A 27,192-nucleotide genomic window follows, 5' to 3' on the forward strand; every position below is an offset into this window, starting at 1 on the left:
CTTGCTTTTCCCTCATGTTGATATCTTACAACTTTCTAGTACTGTGATACTACTGAATGCTCCCACATAGTGGACAACTGATGTTTTTCTGTCTTTGTTATAATTAATTCAAATTAGCTATATAATCTGTAGCGGGACCAGGCATTGGCCCTGCTAGACTACTCTTTAAATACATCCTCCAAGTAATCACTGATCTGACATGCATGGTTGCTTACATCAGTCATGTCAAATCAGTGATTACTTCAAGGAAGGGAAGAAGGATCGTATTGCATTCTAAGATGATTCCAACAGGGCTATTTGGGCTACTCTGGGCTACTCAAACAGGGCCATTTGGGCTACTCTGGGCTACCCTGGGCTACTCATAACAGGGCCATTTGGGCTACTCATAACAGGGCCATTTGGGCTACTCTGGGCTACTCATAACAGGGCCATTTGGGTTACTCTGGGCTACTCATAACAGGGCCATTTGGGCTACTCATAAGAGGGCCATTTGGGCTACTCATAAGAGGGCCATTTGGGCTACTCTGGGCTACTCATAACAGGGCCATTTGGGCTACTCTGGGCTACTCAAACAGGGCCATTTGGGCTACTCTGGGCTACTCATAACAAGGCCATTTGGGCTACTCTGGGCTACTCATAACAGGGCCATTTGGGCTACTCTGGGCTACTCATAACAGGGCCATTTGGGCTACTCTGGGCTACTCATAACAGGGCCATTTGGGCTACTCTGGGTCTGGTATTCTACACCATTAATTTGGGCATTTTGGAAGCTGATTCGTGTCCTCTTTGGAAGCAGTGAGTATGTTTGGGAGCAGTGTTGGGCAATCATTGTACTGATACAATGTTGTTAAAGACAACAGTAAACATCACAACAAAGACATATTGACGTGAAAAGCTGCCTTTATTCAGGCATCCAGATAATAATTTAAGTACCGGTATACAGTATCTGATGCTTTTTTGTATAGGCTGTGTGAGTGACCAAAATTAGCAGATTTCATTACGTATTCGCTGTTGTTGATGTTGGCAATGTCACTTGGAAAAAAACTACATTTAGGTAACCAATGCTTTTTTTGGAAAACAAATCAAATATAATAAAATAAACACAAAGAAATAACTTTCTATACATTTTCACTTTTTGCCAAAACAAAACAAAGAAGTGGGAGCGGCCTCTCCTTTGCAGCTAAAGTAGAAAAGAGAGTAGTGAAAATGATCCCCGGTCAGTCTGTGTACTGTATCGTTGTTGGTTGAGCTGTGAACCCAGGTGGGAACCAGGTCCTCCCTCTCTCCTTCTCCCTCCACACTCCCCCTCTCTCCTTCTCCCTCCACACTCCCCCTCTCTCCTTCTCCCTCCACACTCCCCCTCTCTCCTTCTCCCTCCACGGGCTTCAGGGGTCGTCGGAGGTCGCGTCAGGTTAGTACTCCCAGAGACAGGAGGGGTCCACGGTTGCAGCGTTGCCCTTCAGCGTGCCGCTGTCCCCGCGCAGGTACTTGCCGTTCTTGCCCTTGATGCCCACCCGCCCGTGCTCCAGGAACTCCAGGAAGAAGTCCTCAGGCTTGTCTCCGTCTGAGCACACCAGGCCGCTGCAGGAGACATACCAGAACTTTCCACCCACGCCTGAGTGGAGATGGACAACGTTATTGTTAGTTAGAGATAAAGAGTGACATACTTGGTTTGGTGTACTTTGTAGTAATACTGATAGCACTATACCACCTTTTACTCTAAGACAGTAGAACACAATAATACTGATAGAACTATGCCACATTTTACTCTAAGACAGTAGAACACATGCAGATAGAACATTTACACATACATGGTACATGAAGACATGCACACAAATGCAAACATGTATCCATGCAAGCACACATACACACCCACACACACACTTTTTATGTGGTAGGCGCCATTGCTGAAGAGCAGTGAGAAGATGTCATAGACAGATCGGTTGGCATCCAGCGTGTTGGAACTCTTGTGATGACACACAAAACCGTTCTCCCCTCGCAGGATCAACATGGGCCGATTAATGAGCTTCATCAGGAAGAGCTCATCATCACCTGCAACACAACGACAGGAAGGTAGAATAACAATAATGACAATAATAATAATGACAATAAAATTAATAATGACAATAACAATAATGACAATAAAATAATAACAATAATAATAATAACAATACATAATAATGACAATAATAATTATAATAATGACAACAATAATTATAATAAGGACAATAATAATAATGACAATAATAATGACAATAACAATAATAAAATAATAACAATAAATAATAAATTGGAACCCATTGGGCACAGACGTCAGTTCAACATCTATTTTTGATTTACATTTGGTTGACTAACATGAATTCAACTTGAAATCAACCAAAAATGTCACCCTGACATTGAATTTAGTTTAAAAGTTGAGAAAAAAATGACAAAATACATTTACGTTGATGACTTTTTGCAAATCCAAATCAGTTTTCCATGATGATTCAACGTCATCACCTTGAATTTGTTTGTTGAAATGACATGGAAACAACGTTGATTCAGCCGTTTTTTTGCCCAGTGGGAAATTAGGTTTTTGCATATCCCAACTCCCCCTGACAGTGGGGTCACGGCCAGGTGAGGCTTTAATAACACAGTCTTTTGACAGAAACGGACTGGCCATAGTACGGTAGGGCCATAGGGCGGTAGGGCCATAGGGCGGTAGGGACATAGGGCGGTAGGACGGACATAGGGCGGTAGGGCGGACATAGGGCGGTAGGGCGGACATTGGGGGGTAGAGACAAAGGGGTAGGGCGGTAGAGCCATAGGACGGGTGGGACATAGGGAGGGTGGGACACAGGGCTATAGAGCGGACATAGGGTGATAGAGACATAAAGGGGTAGAGACATGGGGCTGTAGAGACATGGGGTGGACATAGGGTAGTAGGGACATAGGGCGGTAGAGACATAGGGCAGCAGAAACATAGGGCTATAGAGCAGACATAGGGCGGTAGAGACAAAGGGCGGTAGGGCGGACATAGGGGGGTAGAGACAAAGGGGTAGGGCGGTAGAGCCATAGGACGGGTGGGACATAGGGCAGCAGAAACATAGGGCGGGTGGGACATAGGGCAGTAGAGACAGGGCAGGTGGGACATAGGGCAGCAGAAACATAGGGCTATAGAGCAGACATAGGGCGGTAGAGACAAAGGGGTAGAGACATAGGGCGGACATAGGGCGGTAGAGACATAGGGCAGTAGAGACATAGAGCAGTAAAGCCATAGGGCAGTAAGGAAATAGGGCAGTAGGGTCAAATGCCAGATGGGACTCTGGATTTTAGCCCAGTGGACCTGTCAGAATTATATTTTTTGAGCTAGTATTTTCTATTTGTATTTATTATGGGAGGCACGTTCCCATAGTCTGTTCTGGAATTGAGGACAGTGAAGAGTCCTCCTGTGGCATGTCTTGTGGGGTATGCATGGGTGTCCGAGCTGTGTGCCAGTAGTTCAAACAGACAGCTCGGTGCATTCAACATGTCAATACCTCTCATAAATAAAAGTAGTGATGAAGTCAATCTCTCCTCCACTTTCAGCCAGGAGAGATTGACATGCATATTATTAAAATTAGCTCTGTGTACATCCAAGGTCCAGCCGTCCTGCCTTGTTCTGAGCCAATTGCAATTTTCCTACGTCCTTTTTTGAAATGGGGCCCTAAAGGGAAAAATATTGGCCAGTGTGAGAAATTCCCGGGCTGATGTCTGGTCCCAGTCCATCCCTGTCCTCTGACCATTGATCCTCTATTCTTCTTCTCTTTCGTCCTCTGATCACATGCCAATTCTCTTTACACATGACATGTGCTCATTCGTCCCTCAGTCGTGTTGAGCACATTCCATGTGACACATTCAACGTGATCTCTATGCTAACTGAATCACATCAGAGATTTGGATCTCGAAGCACTTACCTACGGAATCGCTGACGGCTGAAAGCTGCCCATTCTTTTTGGTGCACACGTACTTCCCATTGCTTGCCTTCAGTGCTACACTGCGGCCGAGCCACTCAATGTCAAACATTGTGTTGGCCTCCCTGTGGTTGTCCGGATAAGGGGATGAAAGAGAAGAATGAAAAGAGAGGGGGTTAAGTTGAAAATAATTTAATGGAAGGTTGTTTAAATCTAGCCCTCATACGTGACATTACATAAAACTGTTCATATCCTCTGGTAGCAGATCTGTTTTAGTAGAGGTGTTTCCCTATCCGTTCTTCAGGCATCCTAAACTGTGGCACATATTTGTTCTATTCCAGAACAAGCTCACTAAGATTCAATTCATTTGGTTTATTCGTTGACAAGTTCAATCAGGTTTGCTTGTTCTGGCAAAACAACATCTGAATGTCCAACAGATAATGTTAGCAAGAATGTCCAAAAGAATGAATTGGGAAGCCGTCTGTAGCCAACTCTGTGGTGTGCATTCTCATGACAAACTAGTGAGTATAAAATAGATCTACTTACACCTCCGTGGCTGTGGACTGGATCCCTCCGTGGGAGACCAGTGTCCAGTAGTTACCGCCGTTGGTCCTAAACATGCACTTCTTGCTCTCCTTATCAATCTCCATCTGGAAGGTCTCCATGTCTGTCTCCACATCCTGGTTGGCTGAGATGCTCACACCTATAATGATACAACACAACAAACTTTATTGATCCATTATACCGAGACAACAACAAAAGGGAAATAAAAGAGAAAAAGACAGTTGAGAATAGAATGCCATGGCTCGGAGTCGAAGGGCATTACAATGACGATGATCACAAGCTCTTCTCACAAGCCATTTACACTCAAAGGTGATTTGCAGGAGAACCATGGACACAGCAGTGATGTGACAGCTCATTAAAGAACTGTCTGTCTCTCGTCTCTTCTCCTCTAGTGTTACACAGCTCAGGGACTCACAGCACAAAACCTGGTCAGAAGACCGTGCTATTCTTATATCCCTGGCCTTGTCTAAATGGGCTGTGTGGTTAAGGTTAGGTACGCTGGTTCATGTCTTGTAGGCCGAAGCTTTAGACATTCTATTAATTTAGGATGATGAGTTCTTCATTATAGCGCTTCTCTGAAAGCTGACTATTCTGGAGTATATCTCTCTGTTTAAAGGAGTAGGGCACCGAGCTCCACCGACATAGATAGGATATAAAGGATCAGAAAAAACAGGGTAGGTTCACACACAAAGTCAACAGATTAATGATCCTTTTCATTTTGGTATTTTAATGTTTATTTTTTTTAATCTCTTGCACTTCTGTATCATCCAACTCCAAATATGAGCTCCTTCTAATCATCCACATTTCCTCCCTTGATACAAGCCCACATCTTTTTAGCACTTCCACTCATAAGTGCACTCTGCTCCTTTTTAGTGCAGGACTGTCAGGACAGAACATTACCAACGTGTCATGTCAAACAGTATAATAGTCCTGGTCTTCTCGGTGTGTAACTCTGCAAGTATACCCTCATGTTGTGAACAGGGAGGATATTACAGTATGCAAACACCGCTACTGCAGGACTGTGAGCTCATAAAACACACACAGTTCCTAAATAAAAAATTATGAGGACATAAACACATTGCACCAACAATCTGAATGTGAATTACCAAGGCATAGCCGCTGTAACCTTGTCTCAGAGGAAAACTTATTACATTTGACCAAAATCCGTGCCGCTCCATTTAGAGTGACGTTACTTTATATTGGCCTACAATGTAATAGCGGCCATACAATATAACATAATACGAATTGTAGGACGTATAGTATCCTACGTCTTGATCGCACCAGTTTGCTTTAACCCGTTTAGTACAGTATGATATATCATCTTCAACTGCTGTAGTATGATATGCAACGTTAGGGGTTAAGGTTAGGGTTAGGAGTTGGGTTATAGGGTTAAGGTTAGGGTTAGCTAACATGCTAAGTAGTTACAAAGTATCTAAAATGTTGTAAGAAGTTGCAAAGTTGCTAATTAGCTAAAGTTGTCTGTGATAAGATTCAAACACACAACATTTGGGTTGCTAGATGTTGGTGTAATACACCCACCCATCCACCCCAACCAAATCACCCTCCTTTCGTTTTTGCCTTAAGTAACCTACTGTCATCACAAACGTATCATATCATACTAATGAGTGTATCGGATTTACATGGGCCAATGTAATGTAACCTAACGTAAAGCAACATATCATACTAAATGGAGTGGCACAAATGTTAGTCAAATACAGTGCATTCAGAAAGTATTCAGATCCCCTGACTTTTTCGAACAATTTGTTACATTAGAGCCTTCTAAAATGGATTAAATATTTTTTTTCCTCTGATCAATCTACACACAATACCCCCTAATGACAAAGCAAAAACAGGTTTTAGACATTTTTGCAAATTTATAACAAAAAATACAGAAATATGACATTTGCATAAGTATTCAGACCCTTTACTCAGTACTTTGTTGAAGCACTTTCGCAGAGATTACAGCCTTGAGTCTATCTTGGGTATGATGCTACAAGCTTGGCCCAGATGTATTTTGGGAGTTTGTCCCATTCTTCTTTGCAGATCTTCTCAAGCTCTGTCAGGATGGATTTGAGGCATCGCTGCACAGCTATTTTCAGGTATCTCCAGAGATGTTCAATCGAGTTCAAGTCCGGGCTCTGGCTGGGCCACTCAAAGACATTCAGAGACTTGTCCCGAAGCCTGCGCTGTCTTGGCTGTGTACTTAGGGTTGTGGTCCTGTTGGAAGGTGAACCTTCACCCCAGTCTGACGTCCTGAGCGCTATGGAACAGGTTTCTATCAAGGTATCGTGTGTTATTGGTTTTGGGTTCAGCTGTATCGTGTGTTATTGGTTTTGGGTTCAGCTGTATCGTGTGTTATTGGTATTGGGTTCAGCTGTATAGTGTGTTATTGGTTTTGGGTTCAGCTGGATAGTGTGTTATTGGTTTTGGTGCAAGGAAAGGGGCAGGAGTTTTTCCTGACTATGTGACCTGGCCAGGAAAAACTCTGGGCCCTAGGTATAGCCTAAAACTCTGCGCCATAGGTATAGCCTAAAACTAGGACCAGGAGTTATCTTCTAATTAGGTCATGTGGACAGGAAAAACTCCTGGCCTCTATACACAGCATGCATTTCCCCCTGATTTGGGATCTCCCTGAAGTTTGAACGTCATGCAAACCAAAGAGGAAGTCCCTGGAGGTGAGAGGACCGGGTGGTGTTCATTAGGCACTAAACGGGATAAAACTGAATGAAACATTGTATTGCATGCCCTAATGAACACGACCATAGGAGAGGTGGTGTGAGAGTTGACCTTGGCACCGCCTTGCCCCGAGGTATCCCGCTGCTCGGATGAGCCTGTCATGTGCATGTCCTGTCTTATCCTGCCAGTTTATCTTGCACAGCTGATTACACGTGTCCCGAGGTGACCGCAAGTTGTGACACTTACATTGTGATAAAAAAATGATTAAATGAACATGTCTGGTTGTGTTGTGACAGATGAAGTAGTGCACATGGGGGATTAGGTTCTGGGTGCCAAGATGACATGTTGGGTAACACATGTACTGTAGGCCTATGTACAGCGCCTTTAGAACTTATTCACATCCCTCAACATATTCCACAATTTGTTATGTTACAGCCTGAATTTCAAATGCATTAAACATTTTCTCACCCATCTACACACAATACCCCATAATGACTAAGTGAAAACATATTGACATTTTTGCAAATTTACTGAAAATGAAATACAGAAATATCTAATTTACATAAGTATTCACACCCCTGAGTCAATTCTTTGTTGAAGCATCTTTGGCAGCAATTACAGCTGTGAGGCTTTCTGGGTAAGTCTCTAAGTGCTTTCCACACCTGGATTGTGCAACATTTTTTATTTATTTATTTTACTTCACCTTCATTTAACCAGGTAGGCCAGTTGAGAACAAGTTCTCATTTACAACTGCGACCTGGCCAAGATAAAGCAAAGCAGTGCGACAAAAACAACACCGAGTTACACATAAACAAACATACAGTCAATAACACAAAATAAAATAAAAATAGAAAGATCTATGTACAGTGTGTACAAATGTAGAAGAGTAGGGAGGTAGTCAATATATAGGCCATAGAGGTGATAATAACTACAATTTAGCATTAATACTGGAGTGATATATGTGCAGATGATGATGTGCAAGTAGAGATACTGGGGTGCAAAAGAGCAAGAGGGTAAGTAATAATATGGAGATGAGGTAGTCGGTTGCGCTATTTACAGATTGGCTGTGTACAGGTACAGTGATCGGTAAACTGCTCTGACAGCTGATGCTTAAAGTTAGAGAGGGAGATATAAGACTCCAGCTTCAGAGATGTTTGCAATTCATTCCAGTCACTGGCAGCAGAAAACTGGAAGGAGAGGCGGCCAAAGTAAGTGTTGGCTTTGGGGATGACCAATGCAATATACCTGCTGGAGCGCGTGCTACGGGTGGGTGTTGCTATGGTGACCAGTGAGCTGAGATAAGACGGGGCTTTACCTAGCAAAGACTTATAGATGACCTGGAGCCAGTGGGTTTGGCAACGGATATGTAGTGAGGGCCAGCCAACGAGAGCATAGAGGTCGCAGTGGTGGGTAGTATATGGGGCTTTGGTGATAAAACGGATGGCACTGTGATAGACTACATCCAGTTTGCTGAGTAGAGTGTTGGGGGCTATTTTGTAAATGACATCGCCGAAGTCAAGGATCGGTAGGATAGTCAGTTTTACGAGGGTATGTTTGGCAAATCCCTAAAATGAAGCATGGTGGTGGTAGCATGAGTGAAGGAGGCTTTGATGCGAAATAGGAAGCCGATTGTAGATTTAATTTTGGATTGGAGATGCTTAATGTGAGTCTGGAAGGAGAGTTTACAGTCTAGCCAGACACCTAGGTATTTGTAGTGGTCCACATATTCTAGGTCGGAACCGTCCAGGGTGGTGATGCTAGTCGGGCAGGCAGCAATTGGTTGAAGAGCATGCACTTAGTTTTACTAGCATTTAAAAGCAGTTGGAGGCCACGGAAGGAGTGTTGTATGGCGTTGAAGCTCGTTTGGAGGTTTGTTAGCACAGTGTCCAAAGAAGGGCCAGATGTATACAGAATGGTGTCGTCTGCGTAGAGGTGGATCAGAGAATCACCAGCAGCATTAATCTTTTCAAAATTCTTCAAGCTCTGTCAAATTGGTTGTTGATCATTGCTAGACAACCACTTTCAGGTCTTGCCATAGATTTTTTAGTAGATTTATGTCAAAACTGTAACTCGGCCACTCAGGACCATTCACTGTCTTCTTGGTAAGCAACTCCAGTGTACATTTACATTACATTTACATTTTAGTCATTTAGCAGACACTCTTATCCAGAGCGACTGCATACATTTCATACTTTTTTCACCGTACTGGTCCCCCATGGGACTCGAACCCACAACCCTGGCGTTACAAACACCATGCTCTACCAACTGAGCCACACAGGACTGTGTAGATTTAGCCTTGTGTTTTATGGTATTGTCCTGCTTAAAGGTAAATTCATCTCCTAGTGTCTGGTGGATAGCACTCTAAGCCAGGTTTTCCCCTAGGATTTTGCCTGTGCTTAGCTCCATTCCGTTTGTTTTTATCCTGAAAAACTCCCCAGTTCTTAACGATTACAAGCATACCCATAACATGATGCAGCCACCACTATGCTTCAAAATATGGAGAGTGATACTCCGTAATGTGTTGTATTGGATTTGCCCCAAATATAACACTTTTGTACTCAGGCAAAAAATGTATTGCCATATTTTCTTGGCAGTATAACTTTAGTGCCTTGTTGCAAAAAGGATGCATGTTTTGGAATGTTTTTATTCTGTACAAGCGTCCTTATTTTTACTGTCATTAAGGTTAGTATTGTGGAGAAACAGTGTTGTTGATCCATCCTCACTTTTCTCTAATCACAGCCATTAAACTCTGTAACTGTTTTCACATCACCATTGACCTCATGGTGAAATTCCTGAGCGATTTCCTTCCTCTCTGGCAACTGAGTTAGGAAGGACTCCTGTATCTTTTTAGTGACTGGGTGTATTGATACACCATCCAAAGTGTAATTAATAACTTCACTTGCTCAAAGGGATATTCAATGTCTACTTTTTTATATTTTTACTAATCTACCAATAGGTGCCCTTCTTTGAGAGGCATTAGAAAACCTCCCTGGTCTTTGTGGTTTAATCTATGTTTGAAATGCAATGCTCGACTGAGGGACCTTACAGATAATTGTATGTATGGAGTACAGAGATGAGGTAGTACTTCAAAAATCAGGTTAAACACTATTATTGCACACAGAGTGTTATTATGTGACTTGTTCAACACATTTTTAATCCTGAAATTATTTAGGCTTGCCATGACAAAGGGGTTGAAATCTTATTGACTCAAGACATTCCAGCGTTTAATTTTTAATTAATTTGTAAACATTTTAAAAAGATAATTCCACTTTGACATTATGGGGTATTGTGTGTAGGCCACTGACAAAAAATCTCAATATAATCAATTTTAAATTGTGCCTGTAACACAACAAAATGTGGAAAAAGTCAGGGGGAGTGAATACTTTCTGAAGGCACTGTATGTATGTGTTTGCCAGTGTCCCCTCAGTTCCTTCAGATGTTTCCAGACCTGGGTTCAAATCATATCTGTTTGAAAGCTTTTAAATGCATTGAGTGTTTGATTGAGTCTGCCTTGAGTGCCAGATGGGCAGGGTTTGTGCTTTTTCTTAAGCTTAATCAAGCGCAGCCCAAAGTATTTGATAGAATATAAATACTGAATCCAGCTCTTGCTTTTCACCACTGACCCCTCACTCCACCCATAGTGGTGTAATATCACTGTGTAATAGAATTTTCTCCCCCATGTGGTACTGTAGGGAAGCACAGCTACTGCAACAGTTCTAGAAAAACTCAAATGAAGGACTGGAAATGAATTTGGAGAAACCTGATGCGACCAAATAACTGTTGGGAATGGCCCATCATCCAAAAGGCAAAGATATTGACTGAGGATACAAATATGTTTGAAAAGCGCAGCATTCAGAATAGATAACAAGTAAGCACCAATGACATCATTAAAGATGCACTCCAGGATCTTAAGCCCAATAAAATCGTAACACGTCATATGAATTTCACAATGTACAGTTGATGACGGAAGTTTACATACACTTAGGTTGGGTCATTAAAATTCGTTTTCAACCACTCCAAATTTCTTGTTAACAAACTATAGTTTTGGCAAGTCGGTTAGGACATCTACTTTGTGCATGACACAAGTCATTTTTCCAACAATTGTTCACAGACAGATTATTTCACTTATAATTCATTGTATCACAATTCCAGTGGGTCAGAAGTTTACATACACTAAGTTGACTGTGCCTTTAAACAGCTTGGAAAATTCCAGAAAATGATGTCATGGCTTTAGAAGCTTCTGATAGGCTAAGTGACATCATTTGAGTCAATTGGAGGTGTACCTGTGGACGTATTTCAAGGCCTACCTTCAAACTCAGTGCCTCTGCTTGACATCATGGGAAAATCAGAAGATCAGCCAAGACCTCAGAAAAATAATTGTAGACCTCACATGTCTGGTTCATCCTTGGGAGCAATTTCCAAACGCCTGAAGGTACAACATTCATCTGTACAAACAATAGTACGCAAGTATAAACATCATGGGACCATGCAGCCGTCATACCGCTCAGGAAGGAGACGCATTCTGTCTCCTAGAGATGAACGTACTTTGGGGTGAAAAGTGCAAATCAATCCCAGAACAACAACAAAGGACCGTGTGAAGATGCTGGAGGAAACAGGTACAAAAGTATCTATATCCATAGTAAAACAAGTCCTATATCGATATAACCTGAAAGGCCGATCAGCAAGGAAGAAGCCACTGCTCCAAAACTGCCGTTAAAAAAGCCAGACTACGGTTTGCAATTGCACATGGGACAAAGATCATACTTTTTGGAGAAATGTCCTTTGGTCTGATGAAACAAAAATAGAACTATTTGGCCATAATGACCATCATTATGTTTGGAGGAAAACGGGGGAGGCTAGCAAGCCGAAGAACACCATCCCAACCGTGAAGCACGGGGGTGGCAGCATCATGTTGTGGGAGTGCTTTGCTGCAGGAGGGACTGATGCACTTCACAAAATAGATGGCATCATGAGGTAGGAAAATTATGTGGATATATTGAAGCAACATCTCAAGACATCAGTCAGGAAGTTAAAGCTTGGTCGCAAGCATACTTCCAAAGTTGTGGCAAAATGGCTTAAGGACAACAAAGTCAAGCTACTGGAGTGGCCATCACAAAGCCCTGACCTCAATCCTATAGAACATTTGTGGGCATAACTGAAAAAGTGTGTGTGAGCAAGGAGACCTACAAACCTGACTCAGTTACACCAGCTCTGTCAGAAGGAATGGGCCAAAATTCTCCCAACTCATTGTGGGAAGCTTGTGGAAGGTTACCCAAAACATTTGACCCAAGTTAAACAATTTAAAGGCAATGCTACCAAATACTAATTGAGTATATGCAAACGTATGACCCACTTGGAATGTAATGAAAGAAATAAAAGCTGAAATAAATCACTCTATTATTATTCTGACATTTCACATTCTTAAAATAAAGTGGTGATCGTAACTAACCTAAGACAGGGAATTTTTGACTGAATACTTTCCGAATGCACTGTATATAGCAGATTGTGTCTGCTGGAGTTCAAATTAGATACCACAGAAATATCCCTCAACCTTTCTCTTAAGCCTGTTACCACCCTAATCCCATACACACACCCCTCCACCCATCCTGCTCATTCGCCTGCTGTAATTCCCTCGGTGGTGCAATGCAAATCTGCACCACAGGGCCCACTAAGCAGCTTTCTGGTGCCTGCCTCGTTCCTAAAACAAATGTCGGGGGAGAGGAGACACCAGTGGTGTATTCATTAGTGCACATTGTAGCAAAACAAAAATGAGAGTTTCTTAGTGGACAAGTTCAGGTTAGTCTCTCCCAGTTTCATCCCATTTGCTTCAGTCTGTTTCCTAGTGAATACACCCCAGGCAAAAACACTCCTCCTCAGAGAGACCAAGCACAAAATTATTGGTTGGGTTGCCATATTGGACATTTTGAAAAGCCACTTGTTGAACATTTTTACCAAATTTTAACCAAAGGAAGAGTAGAATGAGGCACTCATTTTTTTGCAATCAAATATACTATTTCATGCCTTCATTATTTCCATGGAACACTGATCAATATTTGAGCCAGTAGCCTTCATACATTATTTTTTTTATCTATTTGTATTTTTTTTAAATTTAACTAGACAAGTCAGTTAAGAACAAATTATTATTTACAATGACGGCCTACCCCAGCCAAACCCGGATGACGCTGGGCCAATTGTGCACCGCCCTATGGGACTCCCAATCACGGCCGGATGTGATTCAGCCTGAATTCGAACCAGGAACTGTGCAAGAGGCTACCAGGGACTCTAGCCTCTTGCACGCCTCTTGCACTGAGATGGAGTGCCTTAGACCGCTGCACTATTTCATATTTGTTTTGTTGATCTGTAAAATCATCCTATACTCGTACAATTTAAAATCACATTTACCTCCGTATTTTGACCAAATCGTAAGAACATAGCATACCAGGGGAGGCCTGTGCAGGGGAGGGAGGGAGGAATGAATCTCCCTAGTGTCATGACGTTGCCCTCACTCTGGGAACAGGGAGCACAGTTGACCCCCTCCCCCTTGCACCATCCCCCTACCTACCTCTCCCTACCCAGGCCCTGTGAAGGCGGTCGTAAAATTCTAAAGGAGAATGTCCTGCCGCATGGCCCAGTTGAGACAGAGAGGGGTTTCATAGAGAGACAAAGGAAATTCTTCCAACTCACAGAATTGGGGAACCGAACAACATTTATGTTCTGGAGAAGGTATAAAAGATCGGTGAAGAATCCAGCTACGAACTGGTCCGCTTGGTACAATTTTGTGATACCCATTGGCGACAATAGTACCATATTACCATACTAAGGTTTATATAATGGCCTCAGCTATGGGACTTGCATCTAAATGGTTGTATACAATGATTTAATAAGATTAAAGCTATTTGGAATATGTTGATGTTATATACTGATGTTAATGTGATAGAATTGTATTTCTGTTCAAAGCTTAATTCAGTCATCGGCACGTCCCCAGGGACACAGACAAGACCTGGCGTCATGAGACAGCCTTTTTCTGTCATTCCGAATAAAACCCCCACCCAGGGTTACTTTCTTCAGACCAGGCCTCCACTCCATTACGAGTTGGCCAATAGGTTTGACCATGTATTCCTCTACTGAACTTTAACCTGTTAGGGCTAGGGGGCAGCATTTGCACGTCTGGATAAAAAAAATGTACCCGATTTAATCTGGTTACTAATCCTACCCAGTAACTAGAATATGCATATACTTATTATATATGGATAGAAAACACTCTAAAGTTTCTAAAACTGTTTGAATGGTGTCTGTGAGTATAACAGAACTCATTTGGCAGGCAAAACCCTGAGACATTTTCTGACAGGAAGTGGATACCTGATGTGTTGTATTGACTTTAAACCTATCCCATTGAAAAACACAGGGGCTGAGGAATATTTTGGCACTTCCTATTGCTTCCACTAGATGTCACCAGCCTTTACAAAGTGTTTTGAGTCTTCTTGAGGGAGATCTGACCGAACAAGAGCCATGGAACGATGATGTCCCATTAGACACCTGGCGCGCGAGTTCATGTTGGGTACCCTCGTTCCAATACGTTATAAAAGAGTATGCATTCGTCCACCTTGAATATTATTCATGTTCTGGTTAAAAAGGCCCTAATGATTTATGCTATACAACGTTTGACATGTTTGAACGAACGTAAATATATTTTTTCCCCTCGTTCATGACGAGAAGTCCGGCTGGCTTAGATCATGTGCTAACAAGACGGAGATTTTTGGACATAAATGATGAGCTTTTTTGAACAAAACTACATTCGTTATGGACCTGTGATACCTGGAAGTGACATCTGATGAAGAGAATCAAAGGTAATGGATTATTTACATAGTATTTTCGATTTTAGATCTCCCCAACATGACGTCTAGTCTGTATCGCAACGCGTATTTTTCTGGGCGCAGTGCTCAGATTATTGCAAAGTGTGATTTCCCAGTAAGGTTATTTTTAAATCTGGCAAGTTGATTGCGTTCAAGAGATGTAAATCTATAATTCTTTAAATGACAATATAATATTTTACCAATGTTTTCTAATTTTAATTATTTAATTTGTGACGCTGACTTGACTGCCGGTTATTGGAGGGAAACGATTTCCTCAACATCAATGCCATAGTAAAACGCTGTTTTTGGATATAAATATGAACTTGATAGAACTAAAAATGCATGCATTGTCTAACATAATGTCCTAGGAGTGTCATCTGATGGAGATTGTAAAAGGTTAGTGCATCATTTTAGCTGGTTTTATGGTTTTGGTGACCCTGTCTTTGACTTGACAAAACATTACACACAACTCTTGTAAATGTACTGTCCTAACATACTCTAAATTTATGCTTTCGCCGTAAAACCTTTTTGAAATCGTAAAACGTGGTTAGATTAAGGAGATGTTTATCTTTCAAAGGGTGTAAAATAGTTGTATGTTTGAAAAATTTGAATTTTGACATTTATTTGGATTCAAATTTGCCGCTCTTGAAATGCACCTGCTGTTGATGGAGTGCACCACGGGTGGCACGCTAGCGTCCCACCTAGCCCATAGAGGTTAACCATACCACGTGGTTAAACTATCGATACAGAATAAGAACAAGTCTTTGATATTAAGTACTAGTCTGCAGCTAGAATTCGGTATCATCGAATGCGAAGACCGATGAAACATCCATTCTATAACGACGCTAATGAATGTCGCTTTGAAAGATCCATTCTAACCGAGAGAGAGAGAGAGAACGCGGACAAAACTCTCCAACAGGACAAAAACTCTCCAACAAGGATCCCGACACACACTGAGCGTAAATATATATTGTTTGCAATTGTTCCCGAATGAGTGAGCGTTCATGTGCAAAGGATTAGCATATCAATTGTTAATATTAATGAACTCTGTGTGCCTCCTCAGCTGCCCTTTATGACCCTTTGTTTAAAAAGGTTTAGCCCACTAGGGCACATTCTTCTACCATTTCTTTGTAACGATAACTACTGTTTGTATGCTTTCTGTGAATTACTTAGTTTAGTAAATAAATGATTTTAAGACAATTGATGTATGGATGACTTTTAGTAAAGACTGGGTTCGTGCAGATACAACAATTTACGACATTTGGAATGAGACGGACGCGAGGTAAAATACACCATTTAAACCAGAAGATAATTGGCCCATACTATAATATAATATAATATATAGAGTTATAATATAGGAAAATTATATTAGGAAAATTATAACTTTGTAATCTGAATATTTTCCTTGGTGCCCCGATCTCCTAGTTAATTACAGTTAAACGATTAATCAGTTTAATCGTGTAATAATAATAATAATAACAGGGAGTTATTTTGATAAACATGTCTTCAGTTAATGGTGCCCAAAGACACGACACTAGAAAAAATAATCTTGGTACTTGTAGGTTATGTCATTGTGAATGTAGTTGTGGCAGGGTGATACCCTCACTGAATGACACCTTACTAGTCGTTGATTGGAACTTCATCCAAACCTGTGACCAGAAACAGCCAAAGTCCCTTCAGTCTCTTTGTAACCTGTCCTCCATGCCTGCTGGCCTGTCTCTGGGTATGTCACTGTCAGCAGAGGCGATCTCTCCACCTTCGTTCCTCTCTCAGGGAAAGCCTCTGCCGAGAGCTACTGATGGGTGTAGGTAACTGATCAGTCTGACCAGTTCTCCTATTTTAACTGCTCTTTCACTGCCTGTCCAGACTAATAGATGACTTCCTCTACCTGCCACAAACAACCTCAGCCCCCATTACAATTACAACCACTCACTCTCCTCACTCTCACTCCACAGATAAAGCATCCGGTAGTTTCAGTTTGATAATAGAATGGTTGTGATCCTGAAATACCCATTGATGGGAATTAGTTGATAGCACCAGCAGGACCCCTCTGCGTCCCTGGAGTCATCGGCCTGCACTCTCCCTAATCTCTTCTATGGGACACACAGTGGAAATGACAAAGCACATTACCATGACGACCCGGGATGACACACGTAATGGCGCCCAATGGCTGACTGACCATGTGCACCGTGCAGAGGGAGGAGGGGGAGACAAGCATGGCTGCCCTTCAGTTGTACCGTACTTGACACTTGTCACATGGTTTCACAATGTTCTTTCTGAACATTTCCAGAAGAGAGTCTCTGACAATCTTTTTGGATCCCCTAATTGATTACTTTATTTCTGATTCTCGTTGAGTAGAGAACCTTCCCCAATGTGGGCTAACATTCCTAGTGGGCTGCTACACTGCATGCTTACTGTATTTTGAGATATGTCTCAATGCTCACTCAATTGAGTGAATGGTTTCTGAAAATGACAAATATGACTGAACTGAGCCTACCTGTGATTAGAATTCAATATACTGCCTGCTATTGACAGACAGACCCACAGGCTTCACTAAGGGAGTAGAGCAGTGGAGGCTGATTTTTATTTATTTTACCTTTATTTAACTAGGCAAGTCAATTAAGAACAAATTCTTATTTTCAATGACGGCATAAGAACAGTGGTTTAACTGCCTTGTTCAGGGGCAGAATGACAGATTTGTACTTTGTCAGCTCGGGGATTCGATCTTGCAACCTTTCGGTTACTAGTCCAACGCTCTAACCACTAGGCTCCATTCCAGCCATTACTATGAGCCGTCCTCTCCTCAGCCGTCTCCACTGGAGTAGAGCAGCACACAAGACCATGCCATCATCCTGTCGCGCCGAGACACATTTTCTGATTCTAATTGTTGAGATGTGAGGAGTCTTTCAACAGCATTTACTTTTCATCTAATTGCTAAGGAGTGTAACTAAAGACAAAGTGAGCTTCAGCACTGAGCTAACATTTACATTTTAGTCATTTAGCAGACGCTCTTACCCAGAGCGACTTACAGTAGTGAGTGCATACATTTCATTAAAGAAAATTCCCGTACTGGTCCCCCGTGGGAATTGAACCCACAACCCTGGCGTTGCAAACACCATACTCTACCAACCGCGCCACACGGGACCAGCTAACTAATGGGGATTATATTGGACTGCCATTTACTTGTGATAGAACCAACCAACCTCTACAGAGAAATTATGCAAACGTGAACATTTTCCTACTTTGAATTTCTTGACGTCAACTATAATGCATGAAGTGTGGATTTGCAGGTCAGTTACACTGGAGGTTGATCGTGCTGAGCACAGTACAATAAGACATTATTTTCTGAACAAAATTGATTTGTACTCTACTCTTCTCAGAGCAGTGTGTTTCATGTAATGTCAGGTTTTTAGCGTCGAACAAAGAATAAAATACTTTCAAAAGTTCAGCAATTCTGAAGCTCCCTGAGAATGTCACTTGTTTTTTCCCCAATGGGTTCACAGCTGGCCTACCTACTCTATTTTCTCCATCCCTTTCTTTTCTCAAAATAGAGCAGGCAGAACCTCCCTGGTTAGTCCATTTCCAGACTAAATGGAAAATAGAAAGCAGTGTAGAACATTAGTTTCCTCAGTTCTGGGTGGATTCCAAGGAAAGAATAGCAGGTCAATTTGATAGCAATCTCCTGGAAACACTACAGTGAGCCTAATGGGGTTCTGCTGACATTATTCTTTTCAATTCTTCTGCAGCTAGATGTGCACCTTCACAGAGGATATTGAATGTATCACCCAAGACATTTCCAACCCCAAATATTGTCCAAACATCAAATTAGTTCACATTTTTCATCTCAGTAGAGACTATACAAAAACACTTCAATAATGTGCATTATAGCAATAAATATATACATTGGCTGGATAATTACCTTGTTTGACGGAGACAAATCTTTTGTTGGCTGCTTGGAAAATGACTTGTGGGTGGCTCTCCTCTAGATCAAACAGCTCATCCTTGCCAGGCTTGGAGCACCTGCCTGAGCGCAGCGTGCCGGTCGGGCCCATGGGCGTCAGGTACTTCCCATCGCAGTCCTTGAAGGCCAGCTTGCCCGACTTGAGCTCCAGGGTGAAGCTGGTGGTGGGGGTGTTCTCTTTGACCAGCTTCCCATCGTTGCTGAGGAAGCGGCTGTCGCACGTCTTCAGGAAGTACTTTCCTTCCAGGTAGACCAGGGTGACCAGGGAGTCCGAGCCCCAGGGGATGTTGCTGTCCACCGAGATCTCTCCTTCCCGGGCGAACAGGTGGGCGTAGCGTTTGCGTGCCACGCTGAGCAGGCTAGCTTGCGGGTGGAGGGCCAGGTGGACGGCCCACAGCTCGGGCTCCCCGATGGCTTGGGCGAAGCAGGACAGGTAGTCAGCCGAGCCTCCGAAGAAGCGCAGGTATGTCTCCGACTGCAGTGCCCAGCGGCCGTCCGACTGGGCCACGATCAGGAAGCGGCAGCCGGGCGAGTCGGGCTGCTCTGCCCCGCAGCTCACCTTACCATCCTTGTCGGAGGCCAGGTAGCGGCCCAGGTGGCTGCGAAGGAACACTACCTGGGTGTCCTGGTCCTCTTGCTCCAGAGTCCAGATCTGCTTCTTCTTCATGCTGGAGGCCGAGGCGTTCACCTTGAAGCCGAAGGCCTCGGCCGTTAGGTAACGGCTCTCGTGGTTGATGAGGCCAAACTGCAGCTTCAAGGCTTTGTTAATTCCGTTCGTGGGCATCGTCGATCCGTTGTCCATAGACACACACACGCACACAGAGGTCTGGAGTGGAAAGCTTTAGGATGAACGAGGGGGAGGGTAGAGGGGGAAGTGTGCCCCTTTCTCTTCTCTCCAGGCGCAAGATTTCCCTGCTTTAACAACCTCCCTCAGTCTAAATGCTTGACTTCCCTCTCTCTCTCTCTCTCTTCCCCCAGAGGGGTTGCACAGGCGCTTGCTCTCTGTTACCTAATCAGCCGGGATTAAAATCAGGAGGACACAGGAGCTCAATCCAACGAGCCACTGACGTCACATACCAGTGCACTAAACCCACCTCTCTCTCTCCTCTTGCCTTCATTCTCTTCTTACACATACACTTTGGCTCACGCCATGTTTTGTCTCATCGCCCCCCCTTTTTGAATTTCACACTCTCTCTATCACTCACAATGACACTCTCATTTGTCAGCCTTAAGTCTCTTCAGGCTGGCTCTCCATCACATAGTCAGGCCGTATATACTGGAAACACATCCAGTATGAGGATTACCCCAGCACTGATCTCCTGGTGAGCCACAGCCTAATTGGAAAACGTCCAGTCGAAGGTGCTCTTCGTCTCCCTCTCTCTCTTCAGATTCTCATCTCTTTCCTTTCCCCTGCTCAAACAGGTTTTTAATCTGATAGATTGGGTTTTACGGGGACAATGTATTGTACAATAGTCACCATTTGAATCGCCAGATTTCCCTAATTCAAATAAGCTTTCTCTTGTGTACACACAATGTTAACAGGAGGGGATTTGAATATGTCCACAAAGCCCTTTTTCACTTCATTCCTTTCTTCCTTTTGTTTAAATGAACTGGGAGAGCGTGCCTTGAGTCAAACTATGCCTTGAGTTGACTTGATTGATTAACTTGAATGTACAGTACAGTTCCATAATTTATCAGGTTCAAGAGTGTGAGTCATTTACTGACCAAAGCAGAACATTGTTTGGTCTAACACCCATAACATACTGCAGGAGATTCAAGAGAACAAGATTTAAAGTCATGAACTGAGAGACCTGGGCTGACCGAAGAATGCCATTTGGAAAACATTAAACAAGTTAAGCTGTCATTAGTGCCTTTAACACTAGGAACCATTCAGCACTTTCACTTAAATTACAATGTACTATGATTGATATATTGATCGGTGTCCATCAGCCACTTGATAAACTAAAGAAGAGATATTTATATATTAACACCGGCTACTAACCCCATGCCACTCTCCCCTGACAGTCTACTACTAACCTCAGACCACTCTCCCCCGACAGTCTACTGCTAACCTCAGACCACTCTCCCCTGACAGTCTGATGCCTAACCAGAAACCCAGAAGACAGAGACATGACCTGTTACCTTCTCCAGGGCACACGCTACAATCATGACCTATGACCTTCTTCAGGGCAGACATTATGATGGCCCTACCTAAGAGCATTATCAATCTCATTCACTAAGGTTTCCGGTGCCATAACGAGTGTCTTATTCAAAAAAGTGGTGGAAACACGAAACGCTGTGTCTGTCAAATGATTGGCACCATTTATAAAGATGAGCAAAAAAGACTATCAGGTAAATAATACACATTTCTGAGATACAACTACTGTTCAAAAGTTTGGGGTCACTTAGAAATGTCCTTGTTTTTTTCTCCATTTAAATACCATCAAATTGATACAGTGTAGACATTTTTAATGTTGAAAATTACTTTTGTAGCTGGAAACCGCAGATTTTTTATGGAATATCTACATAGGCATACAGAGGCCCATTATCAGCAACCATCAGTCCTGTGTTCCAATGCCACGTTGTGTTAGCTAATCCAAGTTTATCATTTTAAAAGACTAAATGATCATTAGAAAACCCTTTTGCAATTATGTTAGCACAGATGAAAACTATTGTTTTGATTAAAACCTGTTGAGGACCCCTTCGAGACAGGATCCCGTTAACGGGATTGATTTTGACAACAGCCAGTGGAAAATCAGAGCGCCAAATTCAAAACAGCTAAAATCTCATAATTCCATTTTCTCAAACAATCAACTAGTTTACACCATTTTAAATATAAGACTCTCGTTAATCCAACCACATCGTCCGATTTCAAAAAGGCTTTACGGCGAAAGCATACAATTAGATTATGTTAGGACATAAACTTCACAAGAAAAATCACACAGCCATTTTCCAAGCAACTAGATGCATCACAAAAAACAAAAGTACAGCTAAAATATTCACTAACCTTTGATGATCTTCATCAGATGGCACTCATAGGACTTCATGTTACACAATACATGTATGTTTTGCTCGATAAAGTTCATATTTATATCCAAAAACCCCATTTTACATTGGCGCGTAATGTTCAGAAATGTTTTCCCTCCAAACTCCCGGTGAATGAGCAATGAGCACACATATTACAGAAATACTCATCATAAACTTTGATCAATATACAAGTGTTATGCACAGAATTATAGATAGACTTCTCCTAAATGCTACCGCTTTGTCAGATTTCAAAAAAGGTTCACGGCGAAAGCACAATTTGCAATAATCTGAGTACAGCCCAGATGACACTAACAACTAGCAAACAGAAACCCGCCATCTTGGAGTCAATACAACTAAGAAATTACATTATAAATATTAACTTACCTTTGATTATCTTCATCAGAAGGCACTCCCAGGAACCCCAGCTCCACAATACATGTTCGATAAAGTTTCTCTTTATGTCCAAATACATCCATTTTGTTCACGCGTTAGGTTCACTATCCAAACCCACAACGCGCGTGCTTACTTAGTCCAGACGAAAAGTCAAAAAAGTTATACTACAGTTTGTAGAAGCATGTCAAACGATGTATAGAATCAATCTTTAGGTTGTTTTTAACATATATCTTCAATAAAATTCCAACCGGACATATCCGTTCTCTTTAGGAGTGAATATGAACTCAGCTCGCTCCCAAGTCTTTGCGTGTGACTGTACCCATGCCTTATAATGGGACACCTACTTCCTTGGGCTGTTATTCCCATCAAATTCACCATAGAATCCTCAAACAAGGTTCTAAAGACTGTTGACATCTAGTGGAAGCTTTAGGAAGTGCAAAATGAACCCTAAGTCACTGTATACTGTAAAGGCAATTACTTGAAAAAACTACAACCTCAGATTTCACACTTCCTGGTTGGATTTCTCTCAGGTTTTTGCCTGCCATATGAGTTCTGTTATACTCACAGACATCATTCAAACAGTTTTAGAAACATCAGAGTGTTTTCTATCCAAATATACTAATGATATGCATATCCTACCTCCTGGGCCCGAGTTGCAGGCAGTTTAATTTGGGTACTTTTTCATCCGGCCGTGAAAATACTGCCCCCTATCCCGAAGAGGTTTTAAAGAAGCAATACAACTGGCCTTCTTTAGACTAGTTGAGTATCTGGAGCATCAGCATTTGTGGGTTCGATTATAGGCTCAAATTGGCCAGAAACAAAGAAATTTCTTCTGAAACGCGTCAGTCTATTTTTGTTCTGAAAAATGAAGGCTATTCCATACGAGAAATTGCCAAGAAACTGAAGATCTCGTACAACGCTGTGTACTACGCCCTTCACAGAACAGCGCAAACTGGCTCTAACCAGAACGGAAAGAGGAGTGGGAGGCCCCGGTACACAACTGAGCAAGAGGACAAGTACATTAGAGTGTCTAGTTTGAGAAACATACGCCTCACAAGTCCTCAACTGGCAGCTTCATTAAATAGTACCCGTAAAACACCATTAGAGTAGAGTTGATACATTCTTATATATATTTTCATAGAGGTTTGGATCATCATTATTTGGATCGTATAGGTTAATATGCCATATATGTTAATGGTCCAATAACATATCTAAAATCATTCATATACCTTGCGGATCTGTTTGGACAATTTGCACATTTGGATCAAAATGGCTGTTAATTAATATCATCACCCCTTTTGAATTTCTTTGCCCATGGGAGAAATATATATTGCCCCCCCAGTCCTTTTTCCACAAAACTTAATCTAAAATTGTTGAATGTGTTTCCTGTAAACAATAGATATTATATTCCTTCTCTTTTAGCCAGGTACATACTGACTGTCTTTTCTTATTATCTGCTAGGCCATTACAATTGTAACTGGCTATACTTATTTCACCACTTACCATAATGAGACACAACTTTAAATTCTATTTATGAAAATATATGTTTGTAAACGTACCATTAAAAAGTAACCCCTGAATGTCTCATAATGATGAGTGACCCCTGTAGGACTGAATATTAAAGGTGGGAATTGTTTTCTATACTTAGCTTTCAGGAGGTAGATAAACAACATAAAGGTAGACCAAAGATGATGGTTAAATGAAGATGGTTCACTCAGGCCATTTACCATTGAGGAAAAAAGTATGTTCCGGTCTATTTAACTGGGTGTGTCTCCCATAGACACCAATGCAATAGCAGCTGGGTCTGGTCTACTTATAGTAAGTAGTTCATTGACTTACATTACATTGAACCAGAAAAAAAACAAGTGTGGTGTCTCGCTTTCTCTTCGGTCTCTGGGTAGCTCAGCAAAATGACAGTGCCATGAGCAGCACTGCAGATAATGGCCATGTTCAAGAGGATAAAAATTGTAATGTATCATGGGTAAATTGTGACTGACTGATGTACAAATAATAATGAGTCGTTATTTAGTCAAGACTTCGCTCTCACACAGTCACACTCAGTATCCACTCAGTGCGTTCGTAAAATATTCAGACCCCCTGACTTTTTCCCCATTTTGCTATGTTACAGCCTTATTCTAAAATGTATTAAATTAATTGTTTTCCTCATCAATCTACACACAATACCCCATAATGACAAAGAGAAAACAGGTTTTTAGAAATGTTTGCAAATGTATAAAAAAGTATAAACAGGAAAACCTTATGTACATAAGTATTCAGACCCTTTGCTATGAGACTCGAAATTGAGCTCAGGTGCATCCTGTTTCCATTGATCATCCTTGAGATGTTTCTATAACTTGATTAGAGTCCACTTGTGGTAAATTCAATTGATTGGACATGATTTGGAAAGGCACACACCTGTCTATATAAGGTCCCACAGTTGACAGTGCATGTCAGAGCAAAAACCAAGCCATGAGTTCGAAGGAATTGTCAGTAGAGCTCCGAGACAGGATTGAATCGAGGCAAAGATCTGGGGAAGGGTACCAAAAAATGTCTGCAGCATTGAAGGTCCCCAAGAACACAGTGGCCTCCATCATTCTTAAATGGAAGAAGTTTGGAACCCCCAAGACTCTTCCTAGAGCTGGCCCTACCTGGCCAAACTGAGTAATCAGGGGAGAAAGGCCTTGGTCAGGGAGGTGACCAAGAACCCGATGGTCACTCAGAGAGCTCCAGAGTTCCTCTGTGGAGATGGGAGAATCAGGCCTTTATGATAGTGGCCAGACAGAAGGCACTCCTCAGTAAAAGGTACATGACAGCCCTCTTGGAGTTTGTCAAAAGGCACCTAAAGACCCTCAGACCATGAGAAACAACATTCTCTGGTCTGATGAAACCAAGATTGAACTCTTTGGCCTGAATGCCAAACGTCACGTCTAGCGCAAACCTGGCACCATCCGTACGGTGAAGCATGGTGCTTGCAGCATCATGCTGTGGGAACGTTTTTCAGCGGCAGGGACTGGGAGACTAGTCAGGATTGAGGGAAAGATGAATGGAGCAAAGTACAGAGAGATCCTTGATGGAAACCTACTACAGAGCGCTCAGGACCTCAGACTGGGGTGAAGATTCACCTTCCAACAGGACAACGACCCTAAGCACACAGCCAAGACAACTCAGGGGTGGCTTCGGAACAAGTCTCTGAATGTCCTTGAGTGGTCCAGCCAGAGCCCGGACTTGGACCGGAATGTCTCTCTTGAGAGGATCTGCAGAGAACAATGGGAGAAACTCCCCAAATACAGGTGTGCCAATATTGTAGCATCATACCTAACAAGACTCAAGGCTGTAATCGCTGCCAAAGGTGCTTCAACAAGTATTGAGTAAAGGGTCTGAATACTTATATAACTGTGATATTTCTGTTTTTGATTTGTCATTATGGGGTATTATGTATAGATTGATGAGAGGGAAAAACGATTTAATCAATTTTAGAATAAGGCCTAACAAAATGTGGAAAAAGTCAAAGGGTCTGAATACTTTCTGAATGGACTGTATGTTAGTATTAGGAGATATGTTAGTAGGAGATATGCATCTTTAAAATTACTTATTTAAAGTGCCCAGCACGTCATCCTCGTTAACAGTTTAAAAAATGTCAGAGAGTAAGATAGGGAAGCGACAGCAGCGAAGTCCTGTAAGGCAATACAAACCAGACTAGATGCCAAAACTGTGACGGCCGGGATGGAGAAATTGTACAATGATCGCTCTGCAAGTAGGCCTACAAAGCGCCAGCTCTCAAACACCTTATGTGGCACAACAGATTGTTGGATGTCTATGAACACGCTGTAATACATCACTGCAGCAACCCATCACATTGATGAGCACGTGGGAAATGAAGTCCCATGTAGGCTACTACTGACCACAGAACATGGAGGAGAGGCACACAGCAGAAAACCTAAAACGGCATTAACTACCATCGTTGCTGACTGGGTGGGGGACAGCGGTAAGATGAGCGCTCTCTGGTAGGGTTTCCACTAGATAGCACAGCCACAAAGTCAAAATTGTCTATCGTAAAAATGACAGAAATAGGTGGGGTTTATGACTTTGTGGCTGTGGTAACTACGGTGATGACCATCTGGTAGGTAGCCAGGTCTGCGGTAGATTGAACTGCATTGCCCCTTAGTGGTCATACACAGGAAAATATTTGCATTTTAGAAAAGGAAGTTAAAATGGGAAACCTCAATTCTTGCATAGATATGACACAGATCTATAGATACATTTTTTCTGAAGACAGACTGACTATAACTGTGAAAGTGTCTCCAGCAAGACCATTAGAGTACGTACACAGACATGAATCCTCTTTACTATTAAACAGGTTCTTCTGTCACAAAAACTTTCCATTTATGTGACAAATAACCCCTTGAATAAAGAGTTTCCGCTTCTTCCCCTTAGGTTAAAGGTTATATGTCAATTGCACCAGAATAAATATCTCCTGTTTCTACTACACAGCTCCTGTGAGCTATGTAGACCCATGTTTTATATGTTCTAATTAAGCAATAAGGCCTGAGGAGGTGTGGTATATGACAATATACTGTACTACGGCTAAGGGCTGTTCTTACGCACGACGGAGTGCCTGGACACAGCCCTTAGCCGTGGTATATTGGCCATACAGTATATCACAAACCTCTGAGGTGCCTTACTGCTATTATAACTATACCAACGTAATTAGAGGAGTAAAAATACATGTTTTGTCATACCCATGGTATACGGTCTGATATAGCATGGCTGTCAGCCAATCAGCATT

The 27,192-nt window shown here is 42.2% G+C and overlaps 1 protein-coding gene and 1 non-coding gene across 2 annotated transcripts; both read right to left on the bottom strand.

The window, feature by feature from the left end:
- Positions 1-882: 882 nt before the first annotated feature.
- LOC106591336 (fascin-2) lies at positions 883-19,993 on the bottom strand. The gene is made up of 5 exons (XM_045715695.1): positions 18,945-19,993; positions 4,479-4,635; positions 3,936-4,057; positions 1,885-2,052; positions 883-1,615 (listed from the first exon to the last, which is right to left on the bottom strand). Exons 1-5 carry the CDS (start codon positions 19,786-19,788, stop codon positions 1,413-1,415), a joined length of 1,494 nt encoding a protein of 497 aa, XP_045571651.1. The 5' UTR covers positions 19,789-19,993; the 3' UTR covers positions 883-1,412.
- trnat-ugu (transfer RNA threonine (anticodon UGU)) lies at positions 9,380-9,453 on the bottom strand. Its single transcript has one exon. It is a non-coding gene; the product is annotated as a tRNA-Thr (tRNA).
- Positions 19,994-27,192: the final 7,199 nt, after the last annotated feature.

Source organism: Salmo salar, chromosome ssa03 (genome assembly GCF_905237065.1).
Source record: "Salmo salar chromosome ssa03, Ssal_v3.1, whole genome shotgun sequence".
NCBI classification, from domain to species: domain Eukaryota; kingdom Metazoa; phylum Chordata; class Actinopteri; order Salmoniformes; family Salmonidae; genus Salmo; species Salmo salar.

What these genes read in the sequence shown, in the direction of transcription:
- LOC106591336 (XM_045715695.1), bottom strand. Translation starts at nt 19,788, where the DNA reads ATGGACAACGGATCGACGATGCCCACGAACGGAATTAACAAAGCCTTG. An exon ending in CAGTCCACAGCCACGGAGGT is followed by an intron (nt 4,058 to 4,478) that starts GTAAGTAGATCT and finishes GGACAACCACAG; the next exon opens with GGAGGCCAACACAATGTTTG. An exon ending in TGGCGCCTACCACATAAAAA is followed by an intron (nt 1,616 to 1,884) that starts GTGTGTGTGTGG and finishes ATCTCCACTCAG; the next exon opens with GCGTGGGTGGAAAGTTCTGG.